This window comes from Perissodus microlepis, chromosome 19 (assembly GCF_051167445.1).
Source record: "Perissodus microlepis isolate ML-2025 ecotype Zambia chromosome 19, ASM5116744v1, whole genome shotgun sequence".
Classification (NCBI taxonomy): Eukaryota; Metazoa; Chordata; class Actinopteri; order Cichliformes; family Cichlidae; genus Perissodus; species Perissodus microlepis.
This window is the reverse complement of record NC_140479.1, coordinates 2,050,937-2,070,622: the sequence shown is the minus strand read 5'-3', so window position 1 is coordinate 2,070,622 and position 19,686 is coordinate 2,050,937. Positions and strand designations below refer to the sequence as shown.

At 40.1% G+C, this 19,686-nt stretch overlaps 1 protein-coding gene across 9 annotated transcripts in view; it reads right to left on the bottom strand.

Moving 5' to 3' along the window:
* nrxn3a (neurexin 3a) overlaps positions 1-19,686 on the bottom strand; it is a 201,588-nt gene that overhangs the window by 179,426 nt on the left and 2,476 nt on the right. For all 9 annotated transcript variants that reach the window (XR_014798685.1, XR_014798686.1, XR_014798687.1 and 6 more), the window contains exon 2: positions 10,419-11,545. Coding sequence is in view for 6 of the 9 variants with exons in the window: in XM_084915427.1 (XP_084771553.1) it covers positions 10,419-11,103 (685 nt within the window). In the remaining 3 variants the exon portion in view is untranslated. The remainder of the gene's footprint in view (positions 1-10,418; positions 11,546-19,686) is intronic.

Sequence of the window (19,686 nt, the reverse complement as noted above, 5' to 3'; positions counted from 1 at the left end):
TGCAAATTTTATTGTTGAAGTTGACGCCTCTACCTCTGGTGTTGGTACACCCCTCTCCCAACGGTCCACTCTAGAAAGTAAACTATAGCCTTGCTCTTTTTTTTCCTGTCATCTAACTGTTGATGAGTGCCATTGCAATGTCAGAAAATGGGAGCCGCAAGCTGTAAAGTTAGCATTAGAGGAGTAGCAACATTGGTTGTGGCACAAACTGTGGGAGCTGTTACCGCTAGCAGTTAGAGTACCAAAAAAGGTGTCGGCAGCCCAAACTTGATGAAATAACTGGCTTCAGGACCAAAATGACCAAAAGTCAACATCGGACAAACATACAAATTCTCTCACAAAATGAATTGCTCTGGACTGTAGACCACTATCAGTGGTACAAGATAGGGGGTTAGAAAATGTGCTACAGTTAGCGTCAGGTGATCCAACTTTCCAAGTGCCGAAGGACTATTTCAAGTAAAATTCAACAACTGTGTGTGTGTGTGTGTGTGTGTGTGTGTGTGTGTGTGTGTGTGTATGTGTGTGTGTGTGTGTGTGTGTGTGTGTGTGTGTGTGTGTGTGTGTGTGTGTGCGCATGTGTGTGTGTGTGCGCATGTGTGTGCGTATGTGTGTGTGTGTGTATGTGTGTGTGTGTGTCTGCAGCAAAGGAGAGACACAGAGAAAGATGTGAACACATACATTTTTGATGAAGGTTCCAGTCAACAAACCAGTCAAACACTCACAGATGTCCACTGGGAGCCTCGTAGCATTTAATTCAATACAATTACCGAATCAGGAACCTTTGAACACTCTCTGTTTTCTCCAGCTCACCTCAGAAATTGCTTTTTACAAATTACTTACTAAACACTTTGAGGTGATTCACGAGGACTTTGACAAATCTGTTTATTCATCAGTGGATACACAGCTACCAGTAAGGTTGTGCTGCTTTTAATTCAGTACCCGAAAGGTGACGTGAGGATAGGAGAGGATTAGAGCTGAAAGTGGATTACTTAAAGGGATGATTCATGATGTACAGGAAAAAGTGTGAGAGCGCAGTGATTAATGAGGCATTCAAAACCTACTTTCTATCATCATTGTTGGCTAACTGATTTTTTTTCTGCAAATTAGAAACACAAAAGGTAAACCAATACACTGACCACTTATCTACACACACATTCACCATTCAGGGACCTAAAGAACTAAGTTTCCACCAGCCGCCATGGTTCATGTTCATATGAACATACAGCTGAGACGTGCAGCAGAAGCTACCTGCTCATGTCCAGGTTCAGTACAGCTGGTAGCTCAGTATAATGAAATCACTGTTACCTGCTTCTTTTAGTTTCTCAAACAATGCTTGTTTGGTATGTGGCTAAAATGTGGCATGACCTCTGAGTTACTGGTTTCTCAGTAACCTGGTTGACTTAAAGTGGTTAAACAACTAGCGCTGTTTTACTGCATCGCACATTCCTCAGATACTTTTAACACACAAAGGTGCATCTTTGTTTTAATGAGTTTAAAACTCTGACCAAGTGCACATGCTTCTAAATAAAGTACCATCGATCAGATGTAGGTTTTTTGTCACAGCAAAGAATCAGCTTATCTTCTGCCAAACCTAAACAGACATGCCAAAAAACTAATATTGAATTTTAAGAATTTTTATTGGAGTCTTAAACAACGACCATGTATCTATCTAATGTATCCTATTAGCTTACTGTTCCCAATATGCTGGAAAAAGTGGAAAGAGCTAGTGAAGTTGATAAGTAGGCATATCCAGCTCTTAAACCTCACTGGTAGAAGTGGAGACAGCAGATCACCTGCTCTGTCAGCTGCTAAAACTAGCAAATGTGACCACAGACATGTTTGTCACAATTATATTACCTTCCGAAGTGCAAAGTGGTATTCCTTGCATACCTGATGGCTTGTATGTTTTGCACATGGCACTTGTTCATAGATATTCACTTTATTGTTTGTGAGTAAACTGGTTGCTAACTACTACAGTACATCTCTCCTGCTTTGAGTCTCCTTCTGCTTGGGATGATGCATAATTCACAAAGACAGAGTAGAGTGAGAATGAAAGGCTAAAGCACAAATGAAAGTGAAGAGGAACGGGGAGAGCGGGTTGGCTCAGTGCATTGAGCCGGTGCCTACATGCCATATGGCTGAAAGCGGCCGGCCTAAGTTCAAGTCTGACCTGTGACCCTTTGCCACATATCTGCCCCGCTTTCCTGTTGTTGCTTCACTGATCTGTCTGATAAAAGCTGAAAAAGGCCAAAAAAACAAGAAACTTGACAAAGATTGGTTTCTGATATTTATATTGAAACACGTAAGATTCTTTTTAGTTGCATTTTTTAATCACATTGGTCATTATCTCTAAATAATTTACACGTGTTTTAGAAGAATAAATTTAGAATATATGCTAAAAGCTGTATTTGTTTACTTTCAGTAAGATATCAGTTTCTCTCCATAATGTATTCAGAAAGCAGCCAATCGACCAATCCATACCAGCCAGCCTCATTAAGCATGTCATTTATGCCTTAACAAAAATTAATCTAAATTCTCTCTGGTTTGGAAGAGGCCCCTGCATCCCTCACCTATCACTGCTCTGCAGAAGGCAGCCAGGCGGATCGGCAAAGGAGGGAGAGCCAGACATAAATCAACAATGGGAATGGGTCCCAGCATGGAGGCTCCAAATCAAGGTCGGGAGAAAGCAGCCTATCAAACTACAAGGGTCAATAGATAAAAGGTTGTTAGGTGTGTGTGTGTGTGTGTGTGTGTGTGTGTGTGTGTCGTTTATCTTTAAATTAATGATAATTTTTTAACTTACATTTTTTAATTATTATTATTTCTGTTTGCTTGCATTGCACATTATGTGTCAGAGCAGCCTGAGCTTTTGGCTTCACATTAGCTGTTCAGACATCGGTGTCGTTATTTTGGAAACACTGCATCAGAATATATTACATAAGGCTGAGGTAAACAGTAAATGGACCTGTATTTATAAAGCGCTTTTCTACTCTGAGCACTCAAAGATATACATAAACAGTCCTCTTTAACCAGTACACACACCACATGACTGATAATGGGTGACTACTAGTCCCAAGGATTTATTCTATAGTCCATTCATCATACTTCTGAGAATACAAATCCATAAAAGTGCTGAGCATGTTAATATTACATTCAATACATACAGAGAATATGTGGAGGAGTAGCAGCTCTACTCTCCCAAATAGCAAAGTCCTCAGTTTATTTTTAAAGGAGATGCAAGCCACCAATGTGAGTGAGTGTAGAGGACAGCTTTGAGTGCTCAGAGTAGGAAAGCACAATATAAGAACCAGTTCATATACATAAGTATGGTCTGCGTATAATAATACAACAATAAAAGGCTTAACAAAGAGAGTAACAGTTATGTTGGGCCCATCTAGAAGTAAACCCACCTGCCTGCCCACTATTACACCACCTATTACACCACCTATTACTTCACCTATTACACCACCTATTACACCACCTATGACACCACATATTACACCACATATTACACCACCTATTACACCACCTACTACTTCACCTATTACACCACCTATAACACCACATATTACACCACATAGTACTTCACCTATTACACCACCTATTACTTCACCTATTACACCACCTATTACACCACCCATTACACCACATATTACACCACATATTACACCACATATTACACCACCTATTACACCACCTATAACACCACAAATTACACCACTTATTACACCACCTATTACTTCACCTATAACACCACATATTACACCACATATTACACCACCTGATTACTTCACCTACTACACCACCTACTACTTCACCTAGTTTACACCACTCTATACACCACCTATAAGCACCACAAATTACACCACATATTACACCACCTAGTATACTTCACCTATAACACCACATATTACACCACATATTACACCACCTATTACACCACGTATTACTTCACCTACTACTTCACCTATTACACCACCGTATAACACCACATATTACTGTCACCTATTACACCACCTATTACACCACCTATTACAACACCTATTACACCACATATTACACCACCTATTACACCACCTATAACACCACATATAACACCACATATTACACCACATATTACTTCACCTATTACACCACCTATTACTTCACCTATTATACCACCTATTACACCACCTATAACACCACATATTACACCACCTACTACTTCACCTATTACACCACCTATTACACCACCTATAACACCACATATTACACCACCTATTACTTCACCTATTACACCACCCATTACACCACATATTACACCACATATTACACCACCTATTACACCACCTACTACTTCACCTATTACACCACCTATAACACCACATATTACACCATCTATTACACCACCTATTACTTCACCTACTACACCACCTACTACTTCACCTATTACACCACCTATAACACTACAAATTACACCACATATTACACCACCTATTACTTCACCTATAACACCACATATTACACCACCTATTACACCACCTATTACTTCACCTATTACTTCACCTATTGCACCACCTACTACTTCACCTATTACACCACCTATTACACCACCTATTACACCACATATTACACCACCTATTACTTCACCTACTACTTCACCTATTACACCACCTATTACACCACATATTACACCACCTATTACTTCACCTATAACACCACCCATTACACCACATATTACACCACATATTACACCACCTATTACACCACCTACTACTTCACCTATTACACCACCTATAACACCACATATTACACCATCTATTACACCACCTATTACTTCACCTACTACACCACCTACTACTTCACCTATTACACCACCTATAACACTACAAATTACACCACATATTACACCACCTATTACTTCACCTATAACACCACATATTACACCACCTATTACACCACCTATTACTTCACCTATTACTTCACCTATTGCACCACCTACTACTTCACCTATTACACCACCTATAACACCACATATTACTTCACCTATTACACCACCTATTACACCACCTATTACACCACATATTACACCACCTATTACACCACATATAACACCACATATTACACCACCTATTACACCACCTATAACACCACATATAACACCACATATTACACCACATATTACTTCACCTATTACACCACCTATTACTTCACCTATTATACCACCTATTACACCACCTATAACACCACATATTATACCACATATTACACCACCCATTACTTCACCTATTACACCACCTATTACACCACCTATAACACCACATATTACACCACCTACTACTTCACCTATTACACCACCTATTACACCACCTATTACTTCACCTACTACTTCACCTATTACACCACATATTACACCACATATTACACCACATATTACACCACCTATTACACCACATATAACACCACATATTACACCACATATTACTTCACCTATTACACCACCTATTACTTCACCTATTATACCACCTATTACACCACCTATAACACCACATATTATACCACATATTACACCACCCATTACTTCACCTATTACACCACCTATTACACCACCTATAACACCACATATTACACCACCTATTACACCACCTATTACACCACATATTACACCACCTATTACACCACATATAACACCACATATTACACCACATATTACACCACCTATTACACCACATATTACACCACCTATTACACCACATATAACACCACATATTACTTCACCTATTACACCACCTATTACTTCACCTATTATACCACCTATTACACCACCTATTACACCACCCATTACACCACATATTACACCACATATTACACCACATATTACACCACCTATTACACCACCTATAACACCACAAATTACACCACATATTACACCACCTATTACTTCACCTATAACACCACATATTACACCACATATTACACCACCTATTACTTCACCTACTACACCACCTACTACTTCACCTATTACACCACCTATTACACCACCTATAACACCACAAATTACACCACATATTACACCACCTATTACTTCACCTATAACACCACATATTACACCACATATTACACCACCTATTACACCACGTATTACTTCACCTACTACTTCACCTATTACACCACCTATAACACCACATATTACTTCACCTATTACACCACCTATTACACCACCTATTACACCACATATAACACCACATATTACACCACCTATTACACCACCTATAACACCACATATAACACCACATATTACACCACATATTACTTCACCTATTACACCACCTATTACTTCACCTATTATACCACCTATTACACCACCTATAACACCACATATTACACCACCTACTACTTCACCTATTACACCACCTATTACACCACCTATAACACCACATATTACACCACCTATTACTTCACCTATTACACCACCCATTACACCACATATTACACCACATATTACACCACCTATTACACCACCTACTACTTCACCTATTACACCACCTATAACACCACATATTACACCATCTATTACACCACCTATTACTTCACCTACTACACCACCTACTACTTCACCTATTACACCACCTATAACACTACAAATTACACCACATATTACACCACCTATTACTTCACCTATAACACCACATATTACACCACCTATTACACCACCTATTACTTCACCTATTACTTCACCTATTGCACCACCTACTACTTCACCTATTACACCACCTATTACACCACCTATTACACCACATATTACACCACCTATTACTTCACCTACTACTTCACCTATTACACCACCTATTACACCACATATTACACCACCTATTACTTCACCTATAACACCACCCATTACACCACATATTACACCACATATTACACCACCTATTACACCACCTACTACTTCACCTATTACACCACCTATAACACCACATATTACACCATCTATTACACCACCTATTACTTCACCTACTACACCACCTACTACTTCACCTATTACACCACCTATAACACTACAAATTACACCACATATTACACCACCTATTACTTCACCTATAACACCACATATTACACCACCTATTACACCACCTATTACTTCACCTATTACTTCACCTATTGCACCACCTACTACTTCACCTATTACACCACCTATAACACCACATATTACTTCACCTATTACACCACCTATTACACCACCTATTACACCACATATTACACCACCTATTACACCACATATAACACCACATATTACACCACCTATTACACCACCTATAACACCACATATAACACCACATATTACACCACATATTACTTCACCTATTACACCACCTATTACTTCACCTATTATACCACCTATTACACCACCTATAACACCACATATTATACCACATATTACACCACCCATTACTTCACCTATTACACCACCTATTACACCACCTATAACACCACATATTACACCACCTACTACTTCACCTATTACACCACCTATTACACCACCTATTACTTCACCTACTACTTCACCTATTACACCACATATTACACCACCTATTACACCACATATAACACCACATATTACACCACATATTACTTCACCTATTACACCACCTATTACTTCACCTATTATACCACCTATTACACCACCTATAACACCACATATTATACCAAATATTACACCACCCATTACTTCACCTATTACACCACCTATTACACCACCTATAACACCACATATTACACCACCTATTACACCACCTATTACACCACATATTACACCACCTATTACACCACATATAACACCACATATTACACCACATATTACACCACCTATTACACCACATATTACACCACCTATTACACCACATATAACACCACATATTACTTCACCTATTACACCACCTATTACTTCACCTATTATACCACCTATTACACCACCTATAACACCACATATTATACCACATATTACACCACCCATTACTTCACCTATTACACCACCTATTACACCACCTATAACACCACATATTACACCACCTACTACTTCACCTATTACACCACCTATTACACCACCTATTACACCACATATTACACCACCTATTACTTCACCTACTACTTCACCTATTACACCACCTATTACACCACATATTACACCACATATTACACCACCTATTACACCACATATTACAACACATATAACACCACATATTACACCACCTATTACACCACCTATTACACCACCTTCATGTGTTTTGAAAACTAGAGAAACATTTTGTTAGTTTTATGTTTTTTATGTTCCAACGTGAGAAGTTCTGTTTTGTATTCAGTGTAGCCTGTTTTTATGATTCCCTTCGTCTTTTTTCTCTCGTTTTGTTAACCGTATCCACAATTGTTCAATAAAAAATATTCTGAGTAAAAAAAAAACTAGAGAAACTTGTACCTGTGTTGATCTGCTTCTGTCTCCTAAAACTGTGCCAGTTTTGACAGATGGTTAGATGGTAACAGATTCAAAAGTGGGCTCTCTCTCTTACAGCAATATAATCTTCTGATGTCACCTTTATCATATTCATTATCTTAATTTCTCATCATTTTTTTAATCCATCAGTCTAAAGACAGAACAAACTTGGACAAATGCTTCCCTGAGCTGAGACTACAGACATGTCTTATTAGGTTTCATTCTATTCATGTAAAAATCATATTGTAGGAAACGTCAGCAAACGCATCCCAAAGAATCAGGCTTTAAGACAAAAAACAAGAAACTAAATGGAAACTAAACTAAATTCTGAAAGATCCCTGTCCAAATGTCCCGTTTAGAAATGTTATAAATCTTCTAAATAGTAAAGGATGACGGCAAATAACAGGTCTGATAGCAGGATAACAAAATGTTCTTATATATTGGACTGGCTCTGGGAGCAGACAGGTCAGTATACAGAAAGTGTGGCTTCCCCTCTCAAGCAGACAGTCCTCCACTCTGCACATGATATTAAACGTTAGGCAGTCTTCTCCAGTTCTCAAAAGCAACCAAAAGACACGAATCAATGCACAAACACTTCTTCCCTCCATGTGAGTTAAATGCCTTCCTTCAATCAGCTGTACAAAGGCAAAGCAGCTGAGCTACCACCAAGACAGAGAGAAAAAGGAAAGCCCTCATACCTCCTCCTACCTCGAAGAGAGATTAAAAGAGTCTAATCTTTAAACTCCAGATTCCCTGGCCTTTGTCTGTGTGCTGGGGATGTGGCATCAGCCCAAATGGGATGGAAATTCTATATTTGTGAAAGGTTAAGAGAAGCACGCCAAAGTCTACGAAAAACGGAGGAAAAGAGAAGAATAAATGTATTTAAATGACATCTGATCTAAATTAATTAAACAAAAAAAGAGTCTAGGGACTTTTTCATCTAAGTGGTATTGATTATCTTATAAGGAGTCAGATTATTGTGTCTACTTAGCAGCTGAAGGATGGTGGTTTGGACAAATGTGTATTGATTGTGAATAATTAAATTCATGGAAAGAGTTTTCAGCGCACATAAAAGAAGGAGAGGTGCTGGGATCTATTTCATGTACCAGTGGTACTGTTCACAGAGAAAGAAGTGAATTTTCGGAGCTCAGGATTTATCAAATGACAAGAAGTTTCTATGTAAAGTCAATCAACGTGCCTTTTATTTGGCCTGTAGGGAGGAAATAAGTAAAGGAGGTTTCTTTAAATAGAAATCAATTTCACCCTGGCTACACACATCTGTAAAGCAATTGAAACACAGCTCTAGCAAAATTGTCAGCACAAAAGGATGCGATATAAAGCACCTGCCATCGTGTGATTGGGTAAAGAAAAGGGACTCGGGGGGCCCCGTTCTCTGGAAAGGCATCCTTATCACTGCCTGCAGGGCCGATGTCATTAACCTGGACTTCACTAACTGTGGCTGGATTCGATTCTGATTTTATGGTGTAATCATACAAAAACACATCCACACGCTCGCCCAGATTCCTGCTGTGACAGCGGAGGGAAAAAAGCCAAGTTATGTGCAAAAGGACAACGTTTTAACATTCTTATTATAAAGTTATTTACACTAAAGTCGGCTATATACTGTCCCAGCTAAAGGCCATTCTTATTTGAGCTAGTTCAGCTTTGCCTCTTAGAGCGAAACCACGTAGGAGTAAGAATATAGGCGGGGTTATACTGCTTATTAGCCACATGCTAACACAAACGCTGTTTCAGAAACAGAAGATGTCAGAAGATCTTTCAAATAAAGTCTCATTACAGTAGAAAAGGGGAACATAACTATAACCTGGAAGACGTCGCTACCAACCACCAGGATACTGAGAGGCTAACACGCCAAGTTTAAACTTGAAGTTTTAGCAGTTTTAGTCCTGTCTAAATCTTTCAGGATCAGCAGGATTTCTAGGTGTTTTACCTTCGCTGCAGAAGCGGCCCTTGTATTCTGTTTTGGAGCAGTCACAAACCGGTTCTCCGTCCACCACTGTGCACATCCCACCATTCTCACACGGGTTCACGGTGCACCATCCTTCCGACTCCAGCGGCACGTTAAGGCTTCCTAGGAACAGGGGCTGTGAGATGCCATATTTGAGGTCTGCGATTGTGCCACTGAAGGGCTGCATGTTTCGCACTGTAGGCAGTGTAAGTGCACCGCTGCGGATATCCTGAGGCACTCCACCTAGGAACAGGTCGCTGACTATTTTCATGAACTGACGCTGAGGCTTTACTTCGCCTGCTTTGGCTTGGCCGTCCAGCACCAGCACTGTGCGCAGGTTGTACCTGCTCAGGGTGGCAAAGTGCCAGCTGCTGTCATCTACCCGTCTGTCTGACACAACAGTGGTCTCAGCACAGTCGATGCTGAAGCGCAGCTGCAGTAGTCCCTCCGCCACTGAGAGCTGTAGAAAGTCACAGTAACCTCCATCGTCAAAGTACAGCAACAGTGCGTCTGAGGCCTCTGTCTTAAACTGGAAGCTGAGGTCACCGCGGGTGCTGGCATCCCAGCGGAGGTAGCGTGCCCACTGACCTGGTGTACCTAAAAATTCCAGTCCCAGGCATGTGCTGAGGAACACATGCAGCCTGATAGAAAAACCTACAAGATCCATAGCTGTAAATAATCTCTTAATCCAAAAAAATGTCTGACGAGAATTCGGTTAGATTCAAATCTCAGGGACTGGACTCAGTTTCAGGGTTCCACAGTTCAATCTTCAATATAGATATATTTGGATAAACATTTATTATAAAAAAATATGTCTTTAAAAGAGGGAAAGGGCAATAGCAGGAGAACAGTCGTTGTAGTTAACAGTCGTAAGGTAAATCGCAATAAATTGTCCAGGTGTTGCAGGGCAGTGATTATTGTCCTTTTAAATGTTACCGAGCAAGCTGACAGAAGGAGGAGACCGGGCTTTAAGACGTCGCCCTGCTCTTCAGACCGGACGAAGATAGAGACTTGTGGTGCGAGGTCATGTGAGTGGAATTTCCTCCTTCATTTTGTCTGCTGGGATGTGGAGCTGGCAGGGGAGCCGCTGGCCTTTTGCAGTTACATCCCTGTCACAAAACAGAAGGCACATGGTTACAATGAGTCCACTATGCAGCACACATCCTAGACCACTGCAGCTCTGTGTTCCAGACTGTTCACATGGATGCAGTTTCAGTGGCAGACTCTCATACCAACTGTACTCACACAAAGTGGAGCACTAAAATGCATCTGTGCACATAGCAGCTAGGAAAACACTTGTTGTAAAAATGCAGTTTTGTTTATTAGAATTTCATCATCTTTATTTCATATTCAGAGATGTGCAGAGATAATCAGAGGGAAAAACCAGGTTACACACTCAGCTGTGAATGGTCCACTAAAATACATTCAACCTTTTCTTTCTAACCTGCACGCTGCAGAAAACAATCCTGAATAACAGTGCCCGTGAAATCACTGCATTTTTCCCTCCTCCACAAAGGTTGTTGGGAGTTATCGGTCATCTGCTAGGGAAATTAGTCTCATTATTCTCATGGCAGTGCATGACTATCAGTCAGCCAGGCGCACTGCCTTTATCTGATGACCAGCCTGGAGAGACAGCTTTCAGCTTCAGCTTTCAGCTGAATAAAAAGAAGCACAGAAAAAACACAAGCAGGCACTGATCCACTAACTAAATACTATTTTATTTAATAAAATCTCAGTTTATATATTTTTTAATACAGACAAATTGTACACTCAGTCTTTTATATTCCTAAAAATTATATTTATGCTTTCTGTATGAACTGTCAAGTCCTTCCACAGTACTATCCAAAAATCTTGAGACACCTCTCGTTGCTTTACTTATTTCTTGATTTATTCACGTCCAAGGACAAAGAACAACGAGCTTACAGTGAGCCTGAGGTTCAATCGTTTTCTGAAGTTTGTCTTTGGACCATCATAGCTGCTTTTCACTCATTTTCAATCCGGTCCTTGTCGCTGACCATTTTCAGAGATGTTTGCTTTTGTTTTTAGTTAAGCTTCCCAACACTAACCTATGAAGCACTCAAGCATCAAAAAGCACCAAACTCAAGAGAGGACAGCATAGAAAAGAACTCATTTTAAACTACATCGTCTTTAGTCTAATCTATAAAAAACAAATAACAAACACAACACAAAGATAAGCATCAAATGGTCTTTTTGCACCAATAACTTGACATATCTCAGAACACATCTGACCTTTAAGAATTGAAGGAAACTGGACACCTGGAGGACAAAAAAAGAAGTGAGGGCCTAAAAAACTACACAAAGCAGATAATATCTGAAAACCATGTCTTTAAGAAACAGCGAAACATTTAAAGACACAGAGGCTAAGACTTGCTCCTGGACCCTCAGTTCATCCGGCTTGTGTTCACCGGAGCGCCGTTAGAAAGGTCTCACAGTAGCTGTCATGGAGCCGATCTTAAGGAAGAAAAAAAGTGATCTATGCCAAATTACACAAGCACTCGTCTACAAACATCTGTGGCAACTGGACTTACAGTATGATGAACACAAGTATTGAAATTTGTAGGTGAAACTGTCAGAAAAGCAGCACAAAAGTGAGTGTGTACAGCAATGTGTAAGCCCCGGTGGAGGCTCTGTTATGGTTCGGGGCTTCATTTCACCCAGTGCTGCAGAGGAAGTGTTCAAAATTGGTGGAATTATATTTTCTATACCACACTGCTAAAAAGAAAAAATAATAAAGGAACACTTGGGGAAAAAACTGGCTATCTGTACTGATATGGACTGGGTAGCAACTAAAAGATGCCACATCAGGGCAGGGATGGAAATGAAAAGTGGAAAAGAAATACAGTAGGCTAGTCTGAAATTTCATTGCAGCAACTCAAAATAGTACCCAGTAATTTGTATGGTCCTCATGTGCTTTTATGCATGCCTGACAACATTGAGCAGGATGGTGTCCTGGGGGACTCCTCCCAGATCTGGACCAGGGCTTTACTGAGCTCCTGGACAGTCTGAGATGCAACCTGGCAGGGCCAGATGGACCGAAACATAATGAACCAGAGATGTTCTTTTGGATTTAGGTCAGGCGTGGGTCGGGTTCAGGCAATGGAGTCCTTGATCCTCTAGGAAGTCCACATGAGACCAGCCACCGCATAAAGAAGAACCCCGACAATGTGTCAGGTCTGACGATCTGTCTATCATCCCGATACCTATCAGGTGCCTCTGCGTAACCTGAAGAGGTCTGAGCGTCCCTCTATGGTTATATCGCTCAGACCATCATATGACCACCAAACTGGTCATGCTAAAAAAAGTTACAGGCAGCACAACCTTCTTTCTCCGTGTCTGTCACATGTGCTTAAGGTGAACCTGTGGTAGACCTGCTGATTCTGATATATATGGCACATCCCAGTCGTATTCCACAATGTGGGGCAGTGATCACAAGCCCCTCTAGAGGACGGTGGGTCAACCTCATGAAGTCTGTTTCTGATTGTTTGGTCCGAGACCTTCACACCTGTGGCCTGACAGAGGTCATTTTGTAGGGCTCTACCGATCTTAATCCTGTTTGTAAGAGGCCCCCGCCTGTAAAACCATTCTTGTTTTGTGGCTGTCTCTTTGTTGCTCCTCTGTTGTGTCATTAACACCAAGGCACCTCAAACTGATTAGCAACACCTGTTACCTGCAGTGCATCTGGAAAGTATTCACATTTTGTCCCGTCACAGCCTTATTCCAAAGTGGATTCAATTTGTTTTCACCTCATAATTCTTTGCATTATAGCCCTTAATGAGAAGATGAAAAAACAGCTTAAATTCCTGCAAATGTATTAAAAAATAAAGAACAAAAATGTAACACGTACATAAGTATTCACAGCTTTTGCTAAATATTATGTTGAACCACCTCTGACAGCAATTCCAGCCTTCATGAGTGTGATGCTAGAAGCTTGGCACGCCTGTCTTTGGGAAGTTTCTCCCACTCATCTTTGTAGAAGCTCAATTGCTCCACCAGGTTGCATGGTGAGCATCGGTGCACAGCCATTTTCATATCTCTCCAGAGATGTTCAATCAGGTTCAAGTCTGGTCTTGCATCTTAAGGACATTAACAGAGGTGGTTAATATTAAGGATGTCTCTGTAAATTCCTGCATTCATCTTTCTCTTGACCCTGACTAGTCTCACAGTTCCTGCTGGGCCTAAAATTCTACTACTCACCTGGGTTTTTTGAGGAGGTTTCACCCTAGTAGGGAAATAGCAATAGTAGGATAGAGAATATTGTTTCTCGTGGTCTGGGAGTCCTTTGGCGATTTCAAGACCCTGCTTCTTACTTTCATCCTCCACTTCCAATTCTGAGTGTCAGGACAGAGACTGAATATTTATGTACATGCATTTTTATTCCTTTTAATTTTTAATACATTTGCAAGAATTTCATTCAAACATTTTTCACTTTGTCATTATGGGTCATTGTGTGTAGAATTTAAGGTGAAAATGAATTGAATCCATTTTGGAATACTTTCTGGATGCGCTGTAACTGATCGGATCAAGATCACAGAAGTTTAGTTGACTTGATGCTACACTCTGAATAAACAGTGTTCCTTTAACTTTTTGGATCAGTGAAATTTCCCTAAAATTTACTAAATACTAAAATGTGTAAAAAATAAAAAAAAATAAAAATTGGTGCCTTACTAAAGTAATCTGAGTAGTTTTTGTGCACATAATGAATCAGACGAGGAAATGTATACAGCTGTACATTTAATTCACCAGCAGTTCATGTCCCACTGTGATCTACAGCAACCAGTTTTTCTCACCATCACAGTAAAATAAATCTTTCTAGAATTCAAAGTTTCCCAACATATTCCGACATGGAGCCATGAAATTGTGAACACGGGTAAGGGCGGATAAATTACAGCGAAATTATAAAATCAAAGAACACACAGGCCAACCTGAGCGTGGAGGAGGCATGTAAACATAATAATAATCCATATCTCCACTGCAACAAGTACGTCCTCCACTCCTGAGTGATAACTGAAAACAATATCTTTGAATAATCAACATGAAGTTCTACTTTTTCTGTTCTGTTCATGCACACTGCTCCCTGTTATATAATAATCAGGGTATTATTAGCAGGCATTGTTACAGGCCTGCACCTAAAAGTCATTAATATTAGAAATTAATATTAGTGTTGGAACTGGCAATGTTTCCGATACATATTCTGTCGTGCATACAATTTTTCTAATATATATTTGTTTGCAATATTACTACGTAGAATTATTACTGCTGCATTTTCTCTCTCAATGTGTGTGTGTGTGTGTGTGTGTGTGTGTGTGTGTGTGTGTGTGTGTGTGTGTGTGTGTAAACCCATTAGGATCAGGTAAACTTCATAGTTGATCATGATGAAGGACTTTGATACATTTTCATATGACAACTTTACGTTCAAAGACTTTTAATTTGGTGTCACAAACTGACAAAAATTATACAAAAATGTTACCTTCATGACTTTGATCTAAAACAGTCTTCTAACATAAATGTAATAGTGACACTTACAGCAATGATGTGGGTTTTTTATTTGTACACACAGTACTGATGTATTTTGTTGTTGTATGTGATAATTATTATTAAATGTATGAAGATCGGCCGACCAGAGTATTTCACAAAGCTTCTTCTGTACACGGTCTACAATAATAATAAATCATCTTTTTAAAAATGAAACTGTAGATCAGCCCTTTGAATATTTACACTCTCAGTGAGTTTATTGAAACACCACCCGAATCCTTTGCTGTGTCTCAGGGTGGGAGCTCTGGCGAGATGTCATGTGCAGGTGTTACTGCAAATTGTTTTCTGGGCTAAACTGTGTCAACTACTCATACAGCCTTAGTATGTGCCCAGTGGTACGAGTTATGCAAACCATTTGCACAGGAATGTTCTCCTCTGTGAACACACCAGTATAAACATGCAGTGCAGTCGTGTCTGTCGCTGGACAGTTTTCAAGTATAAACTGAGAAATGAAATCAAGAAATATTTTAATATATTGTTTTACACGGACACACATAACATTTTGTTTTATGTTGTTGATCATTACTTGGTTGTTTGCTTGGGTTACCATGGTAATACAACTTGATGTAACCCAGTAAAGTAAAGCAGCCAAAAAAGGCCAAACTGACATTACTGACATAAATTAAGCCATTTTTGACGGAGAGAGTCTCTGCAGCGTCTGTTTAGCAAAAATAACAGAATTCAAAACGAAACCAGGGCCGACGGCAGAGACAGCCATGGATGTCAGGTTTGCATCATCATATCATTGACCCCTGAACCTCCTAAACGATCCTCGTAAGACTTTTACGTGTTGTGTGATGATTGTGTCGTATGACTCTATCAGCACACACAATGTCTACAGTGGGCTGGTTCTTTTAGAGCACCTTTCACTCAGACCACTTTATAGAACATGTTTCATTCACACAAGCACGTTCCACATCTAAGTGAATGCACACAGCGTGCATTCATACTCCAACGAATCCGTCGGGATCAGTTCAGGGTTCAGTAAATTGCCCAAGGGTACTTCAGCATGCCGACTAGGGCAGCCAGGATTTAAAATACCAACCTTTCAATTAGTACACCTGCACTATCTCACTGTGCTATGCTGAACCCCTCAATTATCAGCTGCCCCACTCTTGGAAACAGTTCTCTTCTTCATTAATGCCAAAGATGATTATTAAATGTTGCATTTAGAAGCAAACTTTATCATTTCATTTACTCGGATATTAAGGATGTTAAGAATGTGCATTTTATATTACTCGAGTAGCGGCCATCATCTACAAAACATTATGCATCACTTTAATACACATCCCAAAAAATGAATTACATTTTTTTAAAAGACCTGCAGGATGGTGAGAACATAATGTTTAGCTGATTTACTGAAAACAGGAACTTCCAGCTAGCAGCACAGGCTGCAGGAATAGTTCAAATCCTTTGAAATCTTCTATGAATGTTCAAATTAGTAAAATCTTGATTTTTAAATGTTCTGTGGTTGTAGTCGTGATTTGCATTATCAGCCCCACATGGGCATCGCAGTATTAGGCAGTAAGAAATTGAGGGTGCAAGTCTGCAGTTTTGGTTTCAGGATGTGTACACTCTGCACGACGCGTGTGCACACGTGTGTGTCTTTTGTTGCTGTGTGAGAAGTGTTTGGGGGTTAAAAGGCTAAACGGCATGGATCATTGTTCTCGGTAAAAGGCTCCTTTGACGAACCCCACAGGGACGAGTCCACATACACTCACTGACAAAAGGCAGCAGCACACTGAATCCTATTAAGAGCCACACGGACTGGAGTGAAGCGTGTGTGTGTGTGTGTGTGTGTGTGTGTGTGTGTGTGTGTGCAAATGCAGATGAAAGCGACCAATCGGCTGGCCTCTTGTGTTTAAATTGATGCTACTTGCCAGTAATTTTACAGCAGGTGCCGTGATCACTAGCGTAACCCGCTGCACAAGAACACACACGCATGCGGTAATGCTGTCCAGATGCAGAGACAAAATGTCCTCCATAGCTTAACGATAATATCTCAGGCTACAGATTTTTGGGACGTGCTTATCTCACTGAGAGTAAAGCCTCCAGATACGTACAGAGACACTGGCCATTTTGCATCTCACAGCGGATTCAAAGAAGTGCCATTTTCTTTGCCTGGCTTTATTGCTGCAGTGGTACAAAATCATTTGAGCAGCACATGCATGCTGACAGTGGAGAGGAGGAGGAGGAGAGACAGCAGAAGGAAAGATGAGTGGAAACAGAGATGGAGGAGGGAGGGATGTTCCACCTCATCCATTCCCACTCATGCATTTCACAAAACACCCTAACACTATTCTTCCTCACACTGCAAACACATACTTCAAGTCTGTAGCAGACCTTTCCTGGTACACAGAGCAGCACTGATCCACCATTTTAGGCAGATGCATTTGGGCTCAGTTCTTCTACACAGACTGGATGTGACGATGTGCTGTGATGTTCTGAAACCTCTGGACAAGCTGCTGAGATAGCGTGTATTTGTTCCTCAATAGAACGTCTCTTTGCTTCTCTGTACTCATGTGTTTATTCCTTTGGCATGAAATGAAACATGAAATTACAGATGAGATTAAGAGATGGTAAAATGATCATTGTTCAGTTTTTTTAGACAGTAATAATGTTTTTTGATAATTCTAACAGACATGACAATCATGCCATGAAAATCTCATATGACGACAACCTAACAATCCATCATATGTACCAAGGTACTGGCAAAATGTGCAGAATCTCTATTAGAAGTCGACTAAAATAAGTCTATCATTTCATCTTTTTAAGGTGGAAATTGTAATTAGTTTGACTGAAAACATTGTTGGGTTTTGGGTTTTTTTTGTTTGTTTGTTTATTTGTTTTTTGTTTTATATTTTTATTCATACAATTATTGTACAATTCAATGTATCAACAGAGGAACGTCGTGGAAACCAAATATATTCATTATTAAATTCTAACCCTAAAACCTTCAGCATGAAATGAGTCAACATTTAGTCTCATTTTCTTTGCTGACCTGTTAAAAGCTTCCATATTTTATTACTGCAGATTGTTCGTTTTTAAACTACTAAAATAAACTACAAGTTCATTAAATTAAATAACAGCAACATAAAAAGAAAGCTAAGCTGAGGGACGGTGTGTGTGTGTTTGTGGAGCAAAGGAAGGGAGAGAGCGGGAGGGGGGTGTATTTGGCAGCGGTTGCGCGTGGGCACCGTGTTGTTATCCAGCTTCTCAGCAGGCTGGACACGCCTTCCCTGGGCTCCGTGATTTCTGCTGCAGCACCCTTCACGGCATTACATCACCCAGTCAGAGAGCACCCAGCACCCCACAAACTCCCACAGCCTCGTGCACGTGTGCTCAACGACACCACAGACGCCTATACTTTACCAACGGCAGTACACGCAACACGCGAACGCACGCATACGGCATACACTCCATAAGTCTAATCACGAGTGTGCACGTTCGAATAAAAAGAATAAACGACTGCACGTGTACGCAACAGCCAAAGCACGGATATACACCTCTCAGCCACACACACACACACACACCGCCACCACCCGTTTACGTAACACCAGACAGCCTAATAGCTGAGGACTTTTTTCATTTGATTGAAGGTATTTTAATCACCTTATATTTCCCACCTTATCCAAAAACTCGGTTATTGAATTGCCCATCATTAAGCCTAAAACCTTCATTAGAAATAACTTGTATT